General features: G+C 40.3%; 1 protein-coding gene across 1 annotated transcript in view; it reads left to right on the top strand.

Annotated features, from left to right (window-relative positions):
* Positions 1 to 22,462, top strand: part of EYS (eyes shut homolog) — a 706,383-nt gene that overhangs the window by 433,466 nt on the left and 250,455 nt on the right. The window contains exons 32-33 of the mRNA XM_062489770.1: positions 13,253 to 13,443; positions 15,139 to 15,230. Coding sequence (XP_062345754.1) covers positions 13,253 to 13,443; positions 15,139 to 15,230 — 283 coding nt within the window. The remainder of the gene's footprint in view (positions 1 to 13,252; positions 13,444 to 15,138; positions 15,231 to 22,462) is intronic.

Raw genomic sequence — 22,462 nt, 5'->3', positions numbered from 1 at the left:
TCTGAGGCAGTGTGATGTAGTCAATCTGCCAGGCCTCCCCATACTTATATTTGGACCACCGCCCCCCATACCAGAGGGGCTTCACTCGCTTGGCTTGCTTGATGGCAGCACACATCTCACAGTCATGGATAACCTGGGAAATACTGTCCATGGTGAGATCCACCCCTCGGTCTCATGCCCACTTATAGGTAGCATCTCTGCCTTGGTGACCTGAGGCATCGTGGGCCCATCGAGCCAGGAACAACTCTCCCTTGTGTTGCCAGTCTAAGTCTATCTGTGACACCTCTATCCTTGCAGCCTGATCTACTTGCTCATTGTGTTGGTGCTCCTCATTAGCCCGACTCTTGGGGACATGGGCATCTACATGACGGACCTTTACGGGTAGCTTCTCTACCCGACTGGCAATGTCTTTCCACTCATCAGCAGCCCAGATTGGTTTTCCCCTACGTTGCCAGTTAGCTTTTTTCCATCTTTCCAGCCAGCCCCACAGAGCATTGGCTACCATCCATGAATCAGTGTAAAGGTAAAGCTTTGGCCACTTCTCTCTTTCAGCAATGTCCAGGGCCAGCTGAACGGCTTTGAGTTCAGCAAGTTGACTTGATCCACCTTCTCCTTCAGTAGCTTGTGCAACCTGTCGTGTGGGGCTCCATACGGCTGCTTTCCACTTGCGGTTCATCCCCACGATGCGACAGGAACCGTCAGTGAAAAGAGCGTAGCGAGTTTCATCTGCTGGCAGTTGGTTGTATGGCGGGGCTTCATCAGCCCGGGTCACTTGTTCTTGCTCCTCTTCATCGGCAAGACCAAAATTTTCACCTTCTGGCCAGTTTGTAATTATTTCCAAAATCCCAGGGCGATTTGGGTTTCCGATACGAGCGCTCTGTGTGATGAGGGCAATCCACTTGCTCCATGTGGCATCGGTGGCGTGGTGGGTAGAGGGGACCTTCCCTTTAAACATCCACCCCAGCACTGGTAGTCGGGGTGCCAGGAGGAGCTGTGCTTCTGTGCCAATCACCTCTGAGGCAGCTTGAACTCCTTCATAAGCAGCCAAGATCTCCTTCTCTGTTGGGGTGTAGTTGGCTTCAGACCCTCTGTAACTTCGGCTCCAGAATCCCAGAGGTCGGCCTCGGGTCTCACCAGGTACCTTCTGCCAAAGGCTCCAGGACAAGCCCTTGTTCCCGGCTGCAGAGTAGAGCACATTCTTCACCTCTGGTCCCGTCCTGACTGGGCCGAGGGCTACAGCATGAGCGATCTCCTGCTTGATCTGGGCAAAGGCTTGCTGCTGCTCAGGGCCCCAGTGGAATTCGTTCTTCTTCCAGGTGACCAGGTAGAGAGGGCTCACGATCTGGCTGTACTCAGGAATGTGCATTCTCCAAAAGCCTATGGCACCTAGGAAAGCTTGTGTTTCCTTCTTGTTGGTTGGTGGAGACATCGCGGTGATCTTATTGATGACCTCAGTGGGGATTTGGCGCCGCCCGTCTTGCCACTTTACTCCCAGGAACTGGATCTCTCGGGCAGGACCTTTGACTTTGCTCCTCTTGATGGCAAAACCGGCTCCCAGCAGAATCTGGATGATCTTCTCTCCTTTCTCAAATACTTCCATTGCCGTGTTCCCCCACACAATGATGTCATCAATGTATTGCAGATGTTCTGGAGCTTCACCCTTTTCCAGTGCAGCCTGGATCAGTCCATGGCAGGTGGTGGGGCTGTGTTTCCACCCCTGGGGCAGTCGGTTCCAGGTGTACTGCACGCCCCTCCAGGTGAAAGCAAACTGAGGCCTGCACTCTGCTGCCAGAGGAATGGAGAAAAATGCATTGGCAATGTCAATGGTGGCGTACCACTTTGCTGCCTTGGACTCCAGCTCGTACTGGAGTTCCAGCATGTCCGGCACGGCAGCGCTCAGCGGTGGAGTCACTTCATTCAATGCACGATAGTCCACAGTCAATCTCCATTCTCCATCAGACTTGCACACAGGCCAGATGGGGCTGTTGAAGGGTGAGTGGGTTTTGCTGACCACCCCTTGGCCCTCCAGCTCACGGATCATCTTGTGGATGGGGATCACGGCATCTCGATTTGTCCTGTACTGCCGGTGGTGCACTGTGGAGGTGGCAATTGGCACTTGCTGCTCCTTCACCTTCAGGAGTCCCACTACAGATGGGTTCTCTGACAGTCCAAGCAAGGTGTTCAATTGCTTAATGTTTTCTGCCTCTACAGCAGCTATTCCAAAAGCCCACCTGAGTCCCTTTGGGTCTTTGTAATAGCCATTCCTCAGGAAGTCTATGCCTAGAATACACGGTGCCTCTGGGCCAGTCACAATTGGATGCTTCTGCCACTCCTTCCCAGTCAGGCTCACCTCAGCCTCCAGCAAAGTCAATTCCTGTGATCCCCCTGTCACCCCAGCAATAGAAACAGGCTCTTCCCCAACATGTTCTGATGGTATTAGGGTGACCTGTGAACCAGTGTCAACTAATGCCCTATGTTTTTGTGGCTCTGATGTGCCAGGCCATCGGATCCACACCGTCCAAAAGACCCGGTTTTCCCGTGCCTCTCCCTGCTAGAGGCAGGGCCCCTCTAGCACTGGTTATTATTTCCTTCCTGGGCATACATGTTGGAGGTTCCCTCAAGGGGATCTGACAAATCATCCTCCCTTTTGTAATACCCTGCATCTTGGTTATGGGAAGTTGAGGCTACCTTCACTTTAGTGGAGCTCTTTTGGTTAGTGTTTCCCTCCTTGAGTTGACGCACCCGCGCTGCCAGGCAGAAGTGGGTTTCCCATCCCACCTCCTCATGTCTTCCCCATGGTCACGCAGAAAGAACCACAGGTCAGCTCGTGGGGTGTATCCTCTCTCCTTAGCTGGGGGACGTTGGGCTCTAACTCTGGCATCTGTGACTCGCACTGGTGCTGCATTGACCTTCCTCATCTCCTCCCTCATCTCTCTCATCTCCTCTTTGAGTTCCCTAATCACAGCAGAGACCTGAGCCTGCATTGGGCCATTCATTATACTCTCAAAATTCCTGAGCCTATTGGCAACAGAACCCACTGTCTCGTGGTTGGTGTCAGCATTAATGGCTGCAATGAATGTGGTGTATTGAGATGGCCCCAGGTGTGCCAGATTCCACAACATCTGCCCTGTGCACCTGACCTTGTCGGGGTCATTGTCATGTTGTCCACCCCTCCCAAAGAGTATCTCCAGTACTGCCACTTCTCTCAGCTGTTGGATCCCCTCCTCAGCGGTCTTCCAGCGCATTCTATGGTGGTGCTCCTGCATTCTCTCTCTATGGACAAACCTCTCTCTTACACTCATTAAAAGCCGCTCCCAGAGGGAAAGGGGGCCTCGTTCCCTTACGAATATGTGATCCACACCTGAGTCCTGGGTTAGGGGTCCCAAATTCCTTGCCTCAGTACCATCCAGCTGCACACCTGTACCCATAAGGTCCCAGACCCGCAGTAACCACGTTGTAAAAGCCTCACGGCCCCTTCGTACAACATCTTTACGCAGATTACGGAGACTCTCGTATGACAGGGACTCTGTGACGATCTCAACCTCTGGCTCCCCTGCTGGTTGTGAGGGCCCTGCTTTCTGGTCCTTATTATCCAGGTGCTTTGTTTTCACCTTAGACTTTCTAGTTTCCACAGGGGCAACTACTGCTGGCTGTGAGTTCCCTTGCAGTTCAACTGGAACCTGGTGAGATGTAACATCTGTGGGTTCCACTGCTGCACCATCAGGTTCTCCCTCTTTAAGGCAGGGAGAGAGTTTCTCAAGAGCTGGGGAAAGGTACTCCGTCAGCATTTGGCCCATCTCCTTCACTAGAAACCCCACCCACTCTGGATGGTTCCTTTCTGCGGTGAGCTCTGGGGCAGAATCAGGCTCAGGGGCAACATCCTTAGCCTCTGGGGCAGAATCCTTAGTCTCTGTGGCAGGGGCAGGGTCAGGCTCTGGGGCAGAATCCTTAGTCTCTAGGGCAGAATCCTTAGTCTCTGGGGGAGAATCCTTAGTCTCTGGGGCAGGGGCAGGGTCAGGCTCTGGGGCAGAGTCCTTAGTCTCTGGGGCAGAGCCAGGCTCTGGGGCAGGGCCAGGCTCTGGGGCAGGATCCCTATTCCTTGGGGGACGTATCAGGGTTGTCATCCAAGTCAATCTCCCCTCATCTCGGAATGTTAAATAGAACAGGTTTACAAGGCCTATTAGCAATGTCAGCCACTGTATGATATCATTACTGCTTAGAAGAGATTTGAACCCCTCAAAAGCTGGTGGAGCAGACCCAAAAAACTGTGTAAGGGGTTGGGACAAAATTTTCCCTGGTGTCATATCCTCACAGTATGTACCATTATTAAAGTAGCCCCAAAAACATACAGTTAGAGTGTGATAGCTCCGAATCCATGTGCCCACCTTCCAGAGGAAGTTAAAAATCCATGAATTTCTCACGTTATCAGCCCACAAAAGGGACTGGATAATAGTTACAGCAGCCTGAGTTATAGGACCCATGTTCAAGTAAGGGATTGCAAATGGGAGAGATAAAGCTGTGGCCACATGGAGCCCAAACCACGGTAAGCTGGACAACATGATGGCACCTAACACAAAACTGAGGTAACTCAAGAACTGTTATTCCTTTTTCACCCTTTTCTCTCAATGCCCTCGGGCCCCACGTTGAGTGGCCAAAATCTGTCCTGGTTTGAAGGACAGGTGTTTGCCAAAGAAAGCAGAAGCTTCCCCTTGGACTGAAAGAAAATGTGATTCTTCCGATTATTATAATTTTGGAATTAAGAGAGCTCTCAGGCAAAGATATGGGGGTAGGAATAACAGTTCTTTACTAGTATATTTAACAAGACAAACAAGAACAACAACAGCTATGAAATTACCCACAAACAGAACAGTAACTCAGTCCCAGTGTTTTTTGGCTGCAGGCACCTTTTCCCTGAGCTGCAGTTCCCGGTGCTGGGGGCGGGCAGGTCCCGCAGAGCCGCAGGAGGGCTGGGGGTGATGGCAGAGCTGTCCCAGGGGGAGAGAGAGATGGAGAGAGAGAGCTCTCCGCTCACGGTGTGGGTCCTGATGGTCAGCAGAGTGCTGGATGGTGGTAGTTCACAGCGAGAAGACAGCCGGGCAGGGTCCGATGGTGGTTTCCCGACGCTGGGATGGGACACAGGCGGCGATCGTCCTTCTCGTCCGAACTCCGCGGGGGAAATGGGGACAGCCACAGCCTTCCGCTTCCTCTTCTGGCTGTTTGAATCTCGCGGGGTTCCCTCTTCCCTCCCGTCCCCTCCCCCTTGTCACCAGGGCCCAGTCAACAGGTATCTTAGCATGACAATGGGGGAAATTCCACAGAGGGAAAAAAAAAAAAGAAAGAACTAACCCTCAACAGCTTCTACCTGTGGATTTGTCCAGATAGAAATAATGTCTTTTTCTGGATTTCAAAATAGGTTTTTTTGTTTGTTTTGCAGTCAGAAAATAGTCTTGCTTATATTATGGACTTGGTACTGGGGGTAAGGGATGATTACTGACATATTTTGGTATTTTAGGCTTTAAAGCAAGATCTTGATTCTCTTGATATTTGCATCAATTCTTTTTATTCTGAATAATGGGAAGAATAACTCCCTTTGGAATAGCCTATAGTACTATAAAGTATATCTTAAATTCGCGTTATGGACTCTTGTTTTGACCATTAATATTGTTGTAATCTTTAAAACAGTTATTGTATGATAAAAATAGTTCTGTTTGTTCAAAGTCTAGTTGTAAGAGGCTAAATAACAGCATTTTGGTTTATGACTAAAGGGCAAAAAACTTGGTTTCCTTTGGATAGAACTGCTTTTCTCCCAGTGGTGGCTTTAATGCTTTCTAGCCATGGGGGTTATTAACATGGAAGCAGTGGCACTGGGCTTGGTGCTGGCTGTGTGCCAGCTGCCAGCTCTATGTAAGAAAGGGCAGCAGGGGGGAAAGATTTTAGCAAGGCTTGTGAAGTTCTGCTGACAGCAAGCCATATTATCCCCAAAGTAAGAGCTGCTCACGATTTCTGCCATAATACTACTTGATCCTCTCTGTGTGTCTTATAACACATTTGAAAAGGAAAAAACACAGACTTTAGCTGAAGCAGAACCACATACTGCTGATGTTTTTCCTGATTTACACACACACACACACACACATATATATATGCAAGTTTTATGCCTTCAGTGAGAACCTCTTCTATTAACTTCTGACTGCCATGAACATAACACTTCTTTCCATTATCTGTATGATGAACTAGCCCACATGGCAAGAAGTCCCTTCTGGGACTGGCAGGCAGCAGTCAAGCAAATATCAGTTAATCTCACTAAGCTATTACTGCAATTAATAGATACAGGCAGTATATATGAATTTAAGATCTGTACTTCAGCAGGAAACAGAATCCTGCTTTAGAAACTATTAATAATTTTCTGACCATAATAAAATAATCTCCTGCACTAATTGCATTCCAGATGCCTCCTATAATTCTAATACGTTATTGCTAGAAGACTCTGCCCCCCTTTTCCCTGAGTTCAAGGAGAATATTTTCAGTTCTTTGCAGTCAGCATTTTTATTAAAAAAAAAAAACTGAAAAATTAATTGTGTGAGAAAATATTTTATGTATAGTTTTCCTGTTGTTTCCAACTGTAGCTCTTGAACAGAATGAGTAAAAAACTGAAAATTAATAGAAAATGCAGCCTACTGTCCCCTTCATGGAGTGAGTAGGGAGGGTGAGTTTAACCCTTGCTCAAAATAATTATAGACTGTCTGTTGGACATGTAGGAGTTAAGAATCAAAACTTGAATCAACTGACACGACTGAAGCATGTGTGAAGATAGGAAAGATGTGCAATAACTTCCATAAAATAGAGGGAGCTTCCTGGGATTTAGGGTCTGATGTTCCATACCTTTAAGGCACCTGAATTCTCTGTATATGTTTGTACATGTGTGTATGTGTATGTTTAGGCTAGAAGTGAAGATCTTGTGAAGTAATAGGAGCTCTAAAACAGTCATGTTTTTCTTTCAGAAGAATTTCACAGGCTACTCAAATCTCAGGCTCTGTGTAAGCATGACAAAGCCAACAGTAAAGGGTATTTATTCATAACTGTTGTTTTTCTTTGCTTGAAAGCTACTTGTGGGCTGCACTGGCAACCGTTCTGGATGTTAACCGCATTTTATTGTTGTCTAACGCCACATTACAGAACATTTCAACTTTGAGAGAAAAACATAACTATAATTCCCTGCTAGTCATGCAGCACAGACTTCTGTGACAGCATAAAACATGGATTCACTGTAATTGTGGGTTTGTTATGTGGAACCACAGGTGAAGCACATCGCAGTGAAATAGTTTTGCAACTATAAATAGAAATAATGGTTGGAGAACATTGTTCTGCGCTGCCTTTAAGACATTTCAGCTGAAAAGACTAAATGAAATGTATGGATGCAAATGAAACTTATTTGAAAATAAGCTAAAGCCTTTTAAATGGTGGTTAGAAACATGAAGTTAATCATTGTTTTTAGGGGAATAAAGAGTAAAACTCATAGATTGTTTTGCTGTGATTGGCAAGATTGACCTTATTTTAGAATGCACAAGAGAGTAAATAAAATTACTCACTAAATATGAAATTCCAAATAAATTAGATTTTTTGGAAGAAAAAAAAAGTAAGAAAAATGAAAGCTGAGGTAATTTCAGCAATTGAGAGTGAAGAAAACCAAACCCAACTCATACATGCCAAGGCCACCTGAAATGGAAATTTCTAAAAGTGGTAACAAAAAAAAAAATCACCATAAGACTAATATTGTCCATTAATCCTGCTTTTATATTCTGTGAAATTTAAAAAAAAATAGGGAGATGAATTATTTGTAGTTAGGACAGCAAGTATGTTTCTGCTGTGGTAAGATACCTGTTTAAATTTAAGAATATTTTCTTTTATCCCTCTATCATTAATGTCTACAAAGAGCCTGACAGGAGGCTCAATAACCTTCTTGTAAGTCTTCTTGCTCGATGGCAGGACTGGTCCCCGTTCCTTCCTCCCACACTGAGACCTCTGCAGTCACTCTTGGTGCGCTGGGCTACCCTTACAGTGTTGTTGGTGCCCATAGGGAAGAGTAACAAGGGTTAACCATCTGTGAGCTGGGCAAGCCTGCTGGTCCCTGTGTAGAATCCCAGATCCTTGCTCTGAGACACAGCCAAGCTGACAAACAAGCCTCTGAGGACATCAGGTTGGATTGGTGCAATACCCCAGATGTCACTCAATGAGATTTTATAAAAGGATTTAAGATTCTTTTTTGCAACTTGAGTTAGATGCAAGGGAGAAACACTGACAAGATATTCTCAGGAGGGCAAACAACTAAAAACTTAATTGTCAAATTTCAAAAAAATCTGGGAACTTTTTAATGTTAAAGCAACACTAAATCAGCATAAAGTATTTCACAAAGCCTTCATTTAGCAAACTCCAACCCATCCAACCCAAACTCCAACTTCAAGTTATTAAAACTTTGAGAAGAAGGAATTAGAAGAAAGAGAGAAGATATATGGAAAATACAAATATAGCTACCACAGATATAGCTCCCACTTTCAGGCTTTCACCTGAGAGAAATTCCAAGAGGCTGTAGGGTCAAGACCTGTGTGTGCCTTGTGCTCTGGCTTACATACTCATTAGCTTTCCTGGGCCCTTCTCCCAGATGAGCCTTGTGGTCATTTGGCCACTCAGGATCTGGGTTAGGGGCTCCAGGATCTGGGTGTTGAGCATTGCCTCCCACATGCCAGGGTTTGACCCCACTGCAGGGCTGGGATAGAGCCCCTGGGGGTGCAGGGTGTGTGGAGAAGGGCATCACCTCACCAGAGAAAGGCATGACATGCCCCTTTCCCCACAAACATTCCTGAAAGATTTCAAACCAGCAATCTCCTCCAGTCTCTCAGAACTAAATTATTGGTGTCTCCATGCCTCGCAGAAGGGAGTCTTCAGTAATGGTCTCACTTGTCTTTGTCCCTTTCTGCAGATACCAGCTCTGGGCTGAGCTGGCTCTGAAGGTCTCCTGAAGAACCTTGCCTTCAGTGATGCCCTGAGCAGCTGCATGTCTGCTGGTCCATCACAAGTTCTCAGCCTCTCCTGCCTCAACAGCTCACCCTCCCTACCTGTGGGAATGTGACCTCTGGCCACGCCTACTCCCTTTCTATGTCTGGCTTATCTTCTTTTCCACACATGTTTATGTATAATTTTGACGGATGGTGGCAGCTGCCTTATCTGTCCGTACGACTCCCTCACCATAGAACACAGAGCTGCTGCCAGAGCACACAGAGAGACCTCACCCCGAGCAGCAGCAACGAGAGGGAGGGAACTGTTCAGGGCATGGTGGCCAATGGCACGGCCATCGATGTGGCCTTTGGAGGGGCAGGGCACTGGGTCCTGCCAGCCAGGCTCACAGCAGGTGCTAGCAGGGCTGGATGCCCATGAGCACACCCTGGCTGAGAAAGCCACGGCAGTTTGTATGGAGGAAGCTGGCAAGCTATCCCAGGGGAAGCACTGCTTCTTGCATGCTGCTTGTGTAAACCTGGGACATGGAGATCCATTGGAAGTCAGCTGTTGGGCTTGAGGGGTCTGCAAACAGCCCTGTGAAACAGTCCTTGCTCTGAATTTCTTGTTTTGCTTTTCTAATTTCTTTTTCTTTTGGCATGATACAATTTTAAAGAAATGTAAGTGGTTTTTGTGGCCACTGTTTTATCCTGTTAAGAAAAGTGTTCATTCTTAATAAAATTAAATAAAAATTTCAATTAGAAAATTAATTGTTCTGATTTTTCATGACAGGTCCTTTCCATAGGCAACAATGCCCTCTATTTGAATGTTGCAAGATAGTTCTGATTAAAAGAATAACAAAAGATGTGAAATATATATCCATGAAAAAGAGAATACCAGTACCTTGAACAGGAGGATTTTGTTCCAAGGTGTAACATAACAAAAAGAATAGCAGAAGAAAGAAGAAGAGCATTATTATAATCCTCTTTGTGCCTGAGTCCATGAAAACTGCAGGGGGTGCATTAGACATCGAAATGCATGGACAAAAGCTCAATCACCAGGAGTGAATGCTCATGAACATATTAAAAGATTTCACTATCTCTCTACCTGCCTTTAAAAAGCAAGACTTACAATTCTGTAGCTGTCAAAATTTTTTTAAATTTGCAGGCCTCATTCTGAAGCTGACGCAGCGGGTACTCATTGGAATAGAGCAAACCAGTAGGGAGTGGCAAGAGTCAATGAAGCTTGCCTGTCAGCTGGATTTCAGACATGCCTGTGTATCTGCTTACTATTACAGCTGAATCTCAAACGTTGTAACATTCAGACATTAATATGAAGTCTAGTAAACTCAAAAACATGGAGAGCTGGATGTACACAGGGGAGCATGCTAAAGCTGAGAGGATTTTATAGGTCAAAGGGCTTGTCTGTTTCTTAAGAAAGCAAGTGTTAGGTAGGCATTCTTAGGGAAAGAGAAGATAGTTTCAATTTTTTTTTTTTTTTTTCTAAAGGCTTGTGGGATAAGTCCTCTCTGTTAGAACAAAAAGCAATCTCAGAAGCTAACTCCAGAGGTCAAATGAAAAAACTGTGTCTAAGAGCAGTAGAAGAATTATAAGCAAAGCTTATGTTCTATAAAAAGAAATTGTGTACTGCTACAAACAATGTGAGAATCTTAATAGGTAAAACCACACCAGAGGTTTATGTTAATAGCTGTTGTGGGAAGGTATGTAGCCTATTTGTTATTGAAGTAGCATGGTTTTATGGGTTTTTCAGAAATCTGGAGCCTGCTAAATATTGTTCAGTGCTTTCTCTCATTAACTCTTTCCATATTTGTGAACACAAAGCAATTGCAGCAATTTTACTGCATATGGTTTGTTTAAAAAAATTCTGTTTAGCAGCACGAACATATTTCCGAGAAGAAGACAAACTGGTCTCAAATCCGTGGACTAGTGGAGTGTATTTTCTTGCCAGGCATCATCACTTGTTGCCATATGAAGATAAAAAGAAATGGATATTGGTCAGAATAAAGCAACAAGTTTTGTGGGCAGTGCTCTGTGTGCTTGCTACTATTACATATAGAAAGCTAAAGGTAGATGCCACTAGCTTGTACTTGTTTGGTCTTCCTTGAATTTTAGTAGATAATTTAGTCTGGCCTCAGTTGTCAGAGTTAAATTATAGTTTCAGGAATTGTGACTAAACTATTCCTGCACTTATGTTTTTGTTTTTTCTTTTTTTCTCCTCATGATTACAGTTTTCACTCTTCTGTTGAGATCTAGGGTCTCAAATGCTTTGTGCTAGCAAATCTCTGAAGAGCTGACATAGTTTTGACCTGTTCTCACATGTCAACTTTATTATACACTGAACAATGTGGTAAAGAAAAACAACCCAACAATAGAAATAATCCACCTCCAAAATATTGGGAAGGTAGGATTTAGGACTTCAGGAAGGGGATGCTGTGTGTAACTTGGCTGTCTTTTAGCCAGGCTGATCTCCTAAATGGATCAAGAAAAAGAGTTGGTTAGATACCAGACTTTCAGGAGTGTTGGGATAACTGAGTGGTTCCTTGGGATAAGCAAAGCCTATTCAGGGGCAATTCAGGGCAAACAAAATGAGAGAAAGATTTAGAGCTCAATGGCTAGCTCAGGAAGGAAAACAAACAAGGGTTAGGGATTGGTAGTAATTCTCTAAAGCCTTTTCTTTGAGAAATTGTCCTGTCTATAAGATGTAAAAAGCTTTCTGTACAAATTTTTAAATTAAATATTCTGAAATTTACATCCAGAGGCCTATAGTTCAAAAAATAATTTTTAAGGATTAAATACATTTAAAATTGTAAAATTGCTTTTATTGCAGCACTGCTTATTGATTGGTATTGCTTGAAATTTTTGGTCTGTTTTATTGCATATTGTATGTATGCATGTGTTGATGATTCTTGTATAGTACTGAGAATTTCTTAAGAGCTTTGTTTGAGATTTCACCATGGTGATTCAGACTTTGTAAATAGGTTTATGCAAAGTCATGAAAGGATAAAATTCAGCATACTCATACAGTGATTCACAAAAGTTCAGCATCAACAGTTTTTGATTTATCCCAGTATCATATTTGTTCAGAATTTAAGCCTATATAGTGAGGTATTTGCTCTTGGAGTTGTTGTCACAACAGATTACAATTTTACCTATTTTATAATATAAAAAGAGACCTGTGACCTTCAAAGATACTCTAAACTCCTGTAGAGATGATTGAGTGAAATTTGATGGGAAGGGAAGGGAAGGGAAGGGAAGGGAAGGGAAGGGAAGGGAAGGGAAGGGAAGGGAAGGGAAGGGAAGGGAAGGGAAGGGAAGGGAAGGGAAGGGAAGGGAAGGGAAGGGAAGGGAAGGGAAGGGAAGGGAAGGGAAGGGAAGGGAAGGGAAGGGAAGGGAAGGGAAGGGAAGGGAAGGGAAGGGAAGGGAAGGGAAGGGAAGGGAAGGGAAGGGAAGGGAAGGGAAGGGAAGGGAAGGGAAGGGAAGGGAAGGGAAGGGAAGGGAAGGGAAGGGAAAGGAGCAGAAAGACTAGCGGAGAGGAGTGGAGAAAGGAAAGACAAGAAAAAAGAAGGGGACAGGAAGAAATAAATCCAAAGAAACCCCTTTTAAATGTAGTCATATGTCACCTGATGGGCTTGAAGCCATGTATTCACATACCTTTTCTATTTATATAAGAGATCCATCCACCCTTGCCAGGTGTCGCACAGGGTGCTGAATGTTAAGAGGTTTATAGATAAATCAGACAAGCTGGTTGTAGACCCAAGGGAAATTTTCAGCTTTCACCCTAGCACCACAAAATAGTTGATATATTATTAAGATGCCAACCTCCTAATTAGGTTGTAGAATGTCTTCCTTCCTTTCCATACTACATAGTTTCTGTGAAGACTTCAAACACATTCATTCTTGCATCTAGGTTTGATGAAAGCACCTAACTTTGAAAAAAAATGTTGAGCCAAAGCTGCCAAATATGTATCAGGTCTTTAATCTTTGTAGCCTAGTCATTCAGGGATTGATCTATATGCTTGCTTAATATAATTTGACCAAAACCTTTATGTCTAGTTTTATAAACTCTCAGTGTTAACATTTGACAGAAGACAACTGATATAATTTTTCAAATTCATATCTGAATCCTTGAAAGATATATAAAAATATCCTATATCTTTGCTACCACTATCAGAATAAGAAAGCAGAGTGTGAAGAAGAAAAATGTCTTTATATCTTTATATGTCTCAAAATTCTATCCACAGATTTTAGTTATGCTCGCTATTATGGTGATTCTTACCTGGAATTTCAAGGCTTACATTTGAACATGCAAAATTTCATCCACCTGGAATTTAAGACCTATAATCCTCATGGACTCCTCCTAAATATTGAACAGAGCCCAGAAACAATAAGGCATTTTTTAATTCGTCTTGTCATCAATAATGGTACTTTGCAGGTAAGGCAACAAAATCTCCCACTGAAGAAAAAGTAAATAAAAGTTAGAATCTGTAAAAAAATTAATATTTTTTCCTTTTCTTACTGTAGAAGGTAGTAAATAAAGCTACAGAGATCCTTGACATCTTCAGTATTTTAAGGAAAACAGTTATGTCCAATTCTTGGCTAATATGATCAATATGATTCACAAAAGTATGCATTAAACCCAAAATCAAAAAATGTAGGTTTTGTCTTTGCATGTGGTACAAAGTTACTGTGTTTTATACCTAAACTAACTGAACTTCCTCATGTAGAACTTCGTTAAAATTGTCATAAGGAAGGCTTATGACGGGCATAAGCATAGGAATTGAGTGAATTGCCATAGGAAAATTTACCATGTTAGAGAATAGAGTGTTCCTTTTTTACCATGTATCTCTAAGTAGAAACCTTTCACTCCATCTATTATTTAAATCAGAGTTCCACATGATCCAGAAGAGAAAACTTTTTTTTGGGTTTTTTTGCTTATGTGGACACTAACTAGGAATGTATTTGTTTATAAACTTTAAAGATTAAAGTGAATATCATGGTATATCTTTTCCTTCAAAAAACTACTCCATCTTTTCTCAGGAAGAGGTAAAACTGAAGCTTTATGAAGAGATAGGCAGATGCTAAAGAGGCTATAAAAAGATATTAAAAGTTACTTCTCTCATAACTTATCTCCCATTTTCCTGCTAAAAGTTTCCCAAAGTACCTGTAATTATATTCTTTTGTAAGAACTGTGAATTGTCTGTTTGAAACAGCACTTTTGTATTACATTTGCCTTCATTTTTAAAGACCATGACCATGCTAAACAGATACATAAACTGAAGATAAACAGAAAAGAAAATTACCTTTTACTTTATTTTGTTATATTGTGATTTTTTGCCTTTCATCAGATTGTGACTAACTTTGTCCAGAAAAAAAACTAGATTAGTCATGGGCAGGAAGTTATCCAAAGTTTATAAAATGTTGATGGCTTTAAGTTCATCTTACTTGTATTCATGATAAAGTAATGATGCAGAAAAATATTTTTCTAACATATCATAAGCACCATAAAATATGAAAGTACTTTAATTGACACAAATCTATTCAGAGATCCCAGTGTGCCATGTTAAAACTAATTGAATTCACTTAGTCATTCACAAAGCTGGTCAATTAAATGCAGATTTAAAGCCCAATGAACAAATGGTTCTAAGCTCACAATCAAGCTACAATTACAAGTAGACAAACCATGAAATCAAGTGCTTGTTCACATTAGTATAGGAAATTAAATGGTGCTCCAAAATGCTCAAGCCTGCATGCTACATTACGTGTTTGGTTTGGAAGTGTAAGGAAGCCATAAAATGGTAAGTAAAATTCACCCATGGCCAGTGTTAATTTCAGATGGGTTGCAGATGGTTGACTTCTTTGCAAATCAGATCCATAATATCTGATGTACAATACACAACAATTAAAGCATTTTTATGCAAGTTAGGAAGCAAATATGTGTACTTGTATATTTCTAGTATAATGAACTTTCTTATACAGAACTTTTAATGAAACATTAATTTTCCTTAATACACATGACATGCTTCAGGTTTTTTTTGAAAACATTTATTATTTTAAAATTCAAGTTTCTATGCCTGAAACTGTTTAATTATTAGAAATAATTTGAATAAAACCTTTTCCTACTCTGCAGTACCAGTATGTATGTGATGAAGCAGCAGAAGTCAAAAACATAACTACCACTGCTAGAGTGGAAGATGGACACTGGTATAATGTGCAAATTAGGTAAGTTTACTGTTGTTTTATCATAGTTTCAAAGATCACATAGCTTGGACAGTTAGTAAATTCCACTCATTAACTATGATACCTGAACATGTACAGTAAAATCATGTTATGGAAGTCCAGATCACAACATATCCTTGGAAAGAATGTTTAGAACTACAGTTGGACAGTGCTTTTCACATGCCTGATGTACTTAGTGGAAACAAATTTATTCTCATTGAAATAATTGGCTGTAACAAACATAAACATTCAGTCAGGGAAGATGCTGTGCAGTAGCTCCAAGCTACTCAGTTCAGGAAATTGTTAAATTTCCAACAATTACAGTCTGACTTAGAGAAATATCTTGGAAAATAAATAGGCAGAAGCAGCACTATGGCTTTCATTGCTGTCACTGACTTGCAACTTGTAATAGGTTATATTATTCCTGTAAAAGTAACAGTATTCACAACTGAAGGAGAATAAAATGAAAATAAAATAAAGTAGGAAAATGGGGTAGGTAGTAGCCTTTCCATGGTTTTTGTACATAGATGTATCTAATGACCAAATATCTGTGCTCATAGAATCAACAGCCTTGGAAGTGCAAGTTTTGGATTTACTTTATTGGAAAGTTGGGCACCTAGTGTGCTCTCTGGGTGCCTAGTTCTTATCAGATAGCTTAAAATAGGTCCAGTCATCTTGTCCAGCAAGAAGAAAGCAAGCTAGCTGTTTGCTTGTCTCTCAGGAGTAAGTTAGTGCTTAAAAAGTTTGTGGAGGAGTGCAGGAGGAACAAAAACCTTTTACTGGAATAGGCTTTTTATAGTTATATCTGTCCAAACATTGTTAAATGAAGAACTTTTGCAGGGCAATACTGTCCCCGTTTCCTTCCATGGGAAATGTAGTGAAGAGTGTATCCATTATACTGTACCTTGCTGCCTCAGCTGTGGCAGTAAATACTCAGTGGGGAGAACCAAAGTTTGTTACTGCATTTCTGTTCCTATCACTATCATAGTTTTTTTCCAGCAAGTTCAACCACACTCATGGTCTGAACCACAGAGTAACATACACAAAATAATGCAAGGATCAAAAGCCAGTAATCCAGTGGGGTTGTGCTTATCACCCAAAAAGGAACTCTATAAACCAAGCCATGCTAATGGAAACTAAAGGCAAGTGTAAGCTTCTCTGTGACCAGGAGGAAATAGAGCACAGTACCTCTATGACACTGGTAGAAGTGAGATTCTCGAAAACCTAATAACATACAGAGTTCTGTTTATTTCCTGGTTATGACTCCCTCTCCATATCAAAATAGAGAAATTAAATTGGAAAATAGTTTTTAGAGAAGAGATATAAAGAAAATAATTAAGCAGCTTCTATATAAATAGAGATTGATACTCAAAGACCATTAAAGGCAACTAAGAGAGGATCCCAAAGAAAACAAATCCCAAGAGACACAGAGATGGAATAAGGAGTAGAGACTTAAGATCCTGAAGATAGCAAAAGTATGAATTCCTGAACCCTCAGTAATGTGGAAGTCTCCACAAAAACAGCCTTTCCCTTGGCACTGAAGCATTCAAACTGCCATGTCACTGTCATCCCTCAGATATCCACTAATCACCATGATGCAAATACACTTATTCTATACATTCTCTCCCTACTCCATCAAGCAGAAAATAACCTGAATTTCTAAATCAGCTCAAACTAATCTCTATATTTTGCTTTTCCTTTTGAGCCTACAAAGAGAGGAACTCTCTTTCATTTGCAGGAAATTATTTCAGGACAGTTCAGAGAATGGGACACACTTATTTTTCCTGCTGAAAAAGAAAGCATGCATACCTTTATGGGATTTATGGGATTCAGGCTAGTTACAGAGCAATTAATAATTAATTATTCCACTCACTTTAGAAGACTTGAAATAGTTCTGGGTGTTGTTTTAAGATGACATTCTGCAGATGACACCAAGTTGTGTGGGAGTGTTGGTTGACTGGAGGGTAAGAAAGCTCTGCAGAGGGATCTGGGATCACTGAATTAATGGGTCAAGGCCAATTGTGTGAGTTTTATGAGAAGTGCCTGAGAGAGGTGGGGGCCATTTAGCTGGGAGAAAAAGAGGCTGAAGGGAGACCTTATAGCTCCCTACAGCTCTCTGAAAAGAGGCTATAGTGAGGTGGGGGTCAGTCTCTTACCCCCAGCTAACAAGAAATCAGACAAGAGGAAATGTTCTCAAGTTTCACCAGGGGAGGTTTAGGTTGCATATTTGGTAAAAAAAAATCACAGAAAGGGTTGTAAAACACTGAAAGAGGTTGCACAGGAAAGTGGATGAGTCACCATTGCTGGAGATAATTAAAAACCATGTAGTCATGGAAGTTAGGGCTATGGTTTAGTGTTGGACTTGGCAGTGCTGGTTTAACAGTTGATCTCGATGGTCTTAAAGATCTTTTCCAACTTAAAAAATTCTGTGATTCTATGATTTTAAGATTCAAAATCTTGTAGATGTCAGAAAGATTTGGAGTTGCTTCTCACTGTCATCTCATTCATTTTCACGTGTGTTTGAGTAAATTATAAAGTATATATCCTGTATATACATGCTTTATTTTTTTTTATTGACAATTAAATATATATTGTTGACAGTTACATTTGATAGAGTCAGCCTTGAAATATGTGTTAATGGTTTTATAAAGTTGCCATGTAATTTAATCAACTGCAGTGAAGTGCAGCAAAATAAAACTTAAACTTTGGTGAAAAACTGCTGTAAATTATTCAGAAACTTTCTAGAGGCTTCCAAACATTTAGTCTTTTCAGAACTGATTTTCAGTGAAATAAATAAGTTAAGTTTTGGACAATGTTATCGTGAAGTTAAATGGGAATGTAGGAGACACTGCATATTGTAACATAGTTGATATGCACACGGGATTTTCTTTGTTGTTCATATGTTAAACATTATGAACAAATATTGTGGATAATAACAATAAAAACAACATTTTTTAAAGAAAATGCTAATTTTTATTATTTAATGTAATCCTAATTATTTGGAGCTCTTTGATGTAGTCCTGTGATGGAAAGGATTTTGTCTTTTCAATTCAGGAAAAGCAATGCATTTCAGCTACTGAAGATAAGCCATCTTCAAAGAGCATGCTGGCTCTACAATATCATATTAAATGAAGGTAGACTTAAAAGTAGTGAGTGCTGTTTAATACAACTTTAAGAACAGTGAATCTTAGTGATAGTGTCTTCTTGTTCTGCTTATAGGAGAACATTTTACTGCTTCATTTATCCCCCAGAAATAATTCCTCGTGTTAATAAAAGAATTGTCATACCATCTAATGTTTGCAAGTAAACGTGCATATTACTGTCAGACAATGACCTTTTATCCAGTTCTCATGGTTTACCATGATATTCATGCTGCAAGAAAAATAGCAGCATTGCTGAAGTACATTTTTCATGATGATGGAATATTGTGACTACAAAAACAGTAATAATTTAATAGGTTTTGGTACAGTTTAAGGACTGTATTTGCTTCAAAGTCTGAGATATCTTGGATAATTTGGGTTAGGATATAACTTTTTGCATCAGATTTGTCTAATTTTTTGCATTGGCTGTTAAAACCAACTTTGCCAAGGTTTGCCTCAGAGCAGTGCCTGACAGTTCCATTTCATGTGTAAACAACTATAGTTGTGTATTAAGCCTTTTAATGAATCTTCATTGCAGCTGTTTCACTCACATTTCTGACTATTGTTTTGGTTTTCTTTAGAATGTTACCAGGGAAGTGAGTGAGCTGCAGTGAAAAATCCCACAGGGATTGGATTATTGCATGATATTATGAAGTAAAGGAAATTTTAGACTCAAGCACTGGAAGGCTTACATGTTTGGTTTTGTAAGGAAGATACAATTTTCTTACTGGCAATGCAGGGGATGTTCAACCACAGTCTTGTCATTCCAGCCTTTTGAAAACTGTTTCCATTAACTGCTTTAAGATTTTTCTACTTCAATCTTTGTCATCAAAACAAGTTGATAAAATAATATGTATTGCAGAAACAAACCAAACTGCAGCAGCAATATTAGAAATTTGCATTTTCTTGGCCCAATATTCTGCATTTCATTACTGCTAAAATAGATTCCTCAACTATATGAAAAGCATTTTTATTTTTATTTTAATGTCAGACCATAATTGTCAATTGCTTTAGCAAATTTGTCTATTTATAAATTGATTACACAGTAGATGTCATGAATACAACTTCATTCTTGACTCTATCTACTTTGATTTTTTTTTTTTAATTGTCTGAGATCATTAGGGTTAAAATCTGGTGTAGGTGCTTCATTAGAAACTGACTGCAAAATCTGGCAATTGCTTTTTAAAGATTGTTTTATTCCTCTCCTTTAACTCCTATTGTTTGTAATTTGAGCTTTACACTATTTACCTATAGGACTTCTAATGATTGATTATCTTGCTTTTGAGATGTAAAAAATTTCTGAGTCCTCTAGTCAGAAAAAGACCTTTCTAACTATGCCAAAATGCAGCATATATTCACTCAGGAGCTTGTATATTGCTTGGTTTTGACAGCTTTTTATGAGGGTCTGAGATAATCCATATGGTGCAAAGTATGCTGTATTTATTATCCTTCACAACATGCTACAAACCTCATATTTTCCCTAGGGCTTTTAGGCAGGTAAGATAAGCATATGATAAATAAAATGGGTAGCAAATCCTGCAGATGCTTCTCTGTTTTGTTTGTCGTTGGTTCTTCCTATTTCACTTTTGTTGTAAATTCCTATTTTTATTTTATCACAAAGGTGCAGAACTTTGACCTTCATTTTTACCATGACAGCATATGGGTGAAGAAGTCACTCATCTGTTGTTTCATGTACCATATTAATGCCATATATTCTGCTTAATTAAAACATGCTTAATGGTCCATATCCTCAAAAACCAGTGTAAGTCAAAAGATAGTAGCAATTGCTGCTGTTTAATTAGAGAACTGTATCCAATATTTATAAAATGCAGTGGCAAATATATTCTTCATATAAAATAGCTTCAGGGTCTTTTAATTTCCTTCGCCTGTCCCAAGAAAGTTGTCAATGGACTTGCATCAGCTGCAAGAAGTTTAAGTATGCAGACCCTGCAGGGTTTAGCTTTTTTTATATTTGTTACCAATACAAAAGATATAGGGAGTTGCTGGACCTCTAAACTGGCCATTGAGTGGGTCCTCACAAACATACTTTCTTAGCCACAGTTGTGTTGGTCTTTTTTTTCAGTCTCTCCTAAAGTACCTAGTATAAAAATAGGGGTGAATATGCTGACTTATCTAATAATTTCTGCTTTTTATATGGTCTGAAACTTTTCACAGATTGTTAGCATGGAAACACATAATCACAGGATGGTTATATTCAGGTGCTTTTATTGACGAGCTCTGGGAGCCGGGGTACAAACCCAAACCTGACTGCGACATGGATTCGAGTTGAACATGTTTTTATACCCTTTTCATTATATAACTATATATTAATTATTAAACCAATATTGTTCTATTGTATACATTGATCTTATCCAAGCAGGAATTCTTGTAATTTTCATCAGGTCCCCCAAAAATCCTTTCTCATGATTCTTGTTACGATTACATCATTTCTCATGATTCTTATTACAATTAAACAATCATTATATTAAATTCCAACCAATCATTACATTTAACAGTCATATCATTTATCATATGATGATCACACAGGTGCAGTTTCACCTGATCTAATTTGTTCCCAGAGCCTAGTTCCCTTTCCCAGGCCTACCAGACCCAGCCTTTCTCTCCAACACCTGAATCTGAAACTCCAACAGCTGAATCTCCAATACCTGAATATAGTATACAATTCCCATGATTTTAGAAACATTTTAACCCTATGCTATCAAGATCAGTAGAGCTTATTTGGAAAAGGGACAGTTTTTTACACTTATTACAATTTATTTATGATGTATTAACACTGGTAATAAAGTGACATTTTGTATTTTCTTAATTTCACTGTATGTTAAGTCCTAAGTAGGTTATATTTGCTACTAAATGTCCTCCAATATGCTTTGCAGAGATGCTAAGTCACCAAAAACAATCTGGTATGAGAATATAGTTTAGAAATACAGGCATTTTCATTTAATATGGAATGAAAATAATTTAAATGTTGGAAATATTGATACTGATCTCAAGACCTGGATCTGTAAAGTGGAAAATAGGAATGAGCTGATCATTAAGTATGAAGAAAATGGAAGGATTTTTTTTTATTATTATTTTGCTTTGGAGATTTGGGACAAAGATAAAGAAATTTAATGTCAAATACATGTGGTAACTATCAAACAGATGAGCCAGGAAAATGAACAGTATCCCCAAAATGGGTATTATGAAATACTTGTGAAAGGAAAAAGATCCTAACTTTGTAACAGCATAGATTGATTACTGGGACAAGTAGCTCAAAAAAGTGGACAACTAATTTTTGAGGGCTGAAGATTCCTGTTACACAGTGATACTATTAGTGCCCACTAGCAGAGCATAACAGTACCACAGAAATGGTAATGCTGGATTGAAGCAACAGAATCAAAGGCGATTCTGTTTTATGAACTGTGAAACTGAAGCCAAATAAGAACCAAAAAACACTAAATAGAGGAAAAGTTTTGAAATCTTGCTAATCAGAATATATGCGTTTTCCAGTTAATTCTGCTAACGCACACAGTACATTTAGAGAGAATTAATTTGATTTTAATCCTTTCACAGATAAGTAGAAGAGGAACCAAGCCAATAATATTCCTTCCTATGACTAATTTTATTTTAATTTTATCTCATAAATACTTTATAATGTCAATGTGCTTTAAGTGTATCTTTTTATTTGGGAGCTTGGGTTGTTTAGCTGGAAGAAAAGGAGGTTCAGGGGGAACCACGTTGCTTTCTATAACTACCTGAAAGGAGGTTGTAGCCAGGTGAGGTCAATCCCTTCTCTCAAATAACAAGAGAGGAAATGGCCTCAAATTTCACCAGGGGAAGTTTATGTTGGATATTATGAAAAATTTCTTCACAGTATTCATTGTTAAGCATTGGAAAAGGCTGTCCAAAGTGGTTGAGTCACCATCACTTGAGGTATTTTTTAAAAATATAGAGGTGGCACTTAGGAACACGGTTTACTGATGAACTTTGCAATATTAGGTTAAGGGTTTGATCGGGTGATCTTAGAGGTCTTTTCCAACGTTAATTGTGTTATTATTCTATGATAATTCTCCCATTTTAATGACTTAGAGCACT

Source organism: Cinclus cinclus, chromosome 3 (genome assembly GCF_963662255.1).
Source record: "Cinclus cinclus chromosome 3, bCinCin1.1, whole genome shotgun sequence".
Lineage (NCBI taxonomy): Eukaryota > Metazoa > Chordata > Aves > Passeriformes > Cinclidae > Cinclus > Cinclus cinclus.
Note: the sequence above shows the minus strand (reverse complement) of the source record. Positions and strands in the feature narration are given on the sequence as shown.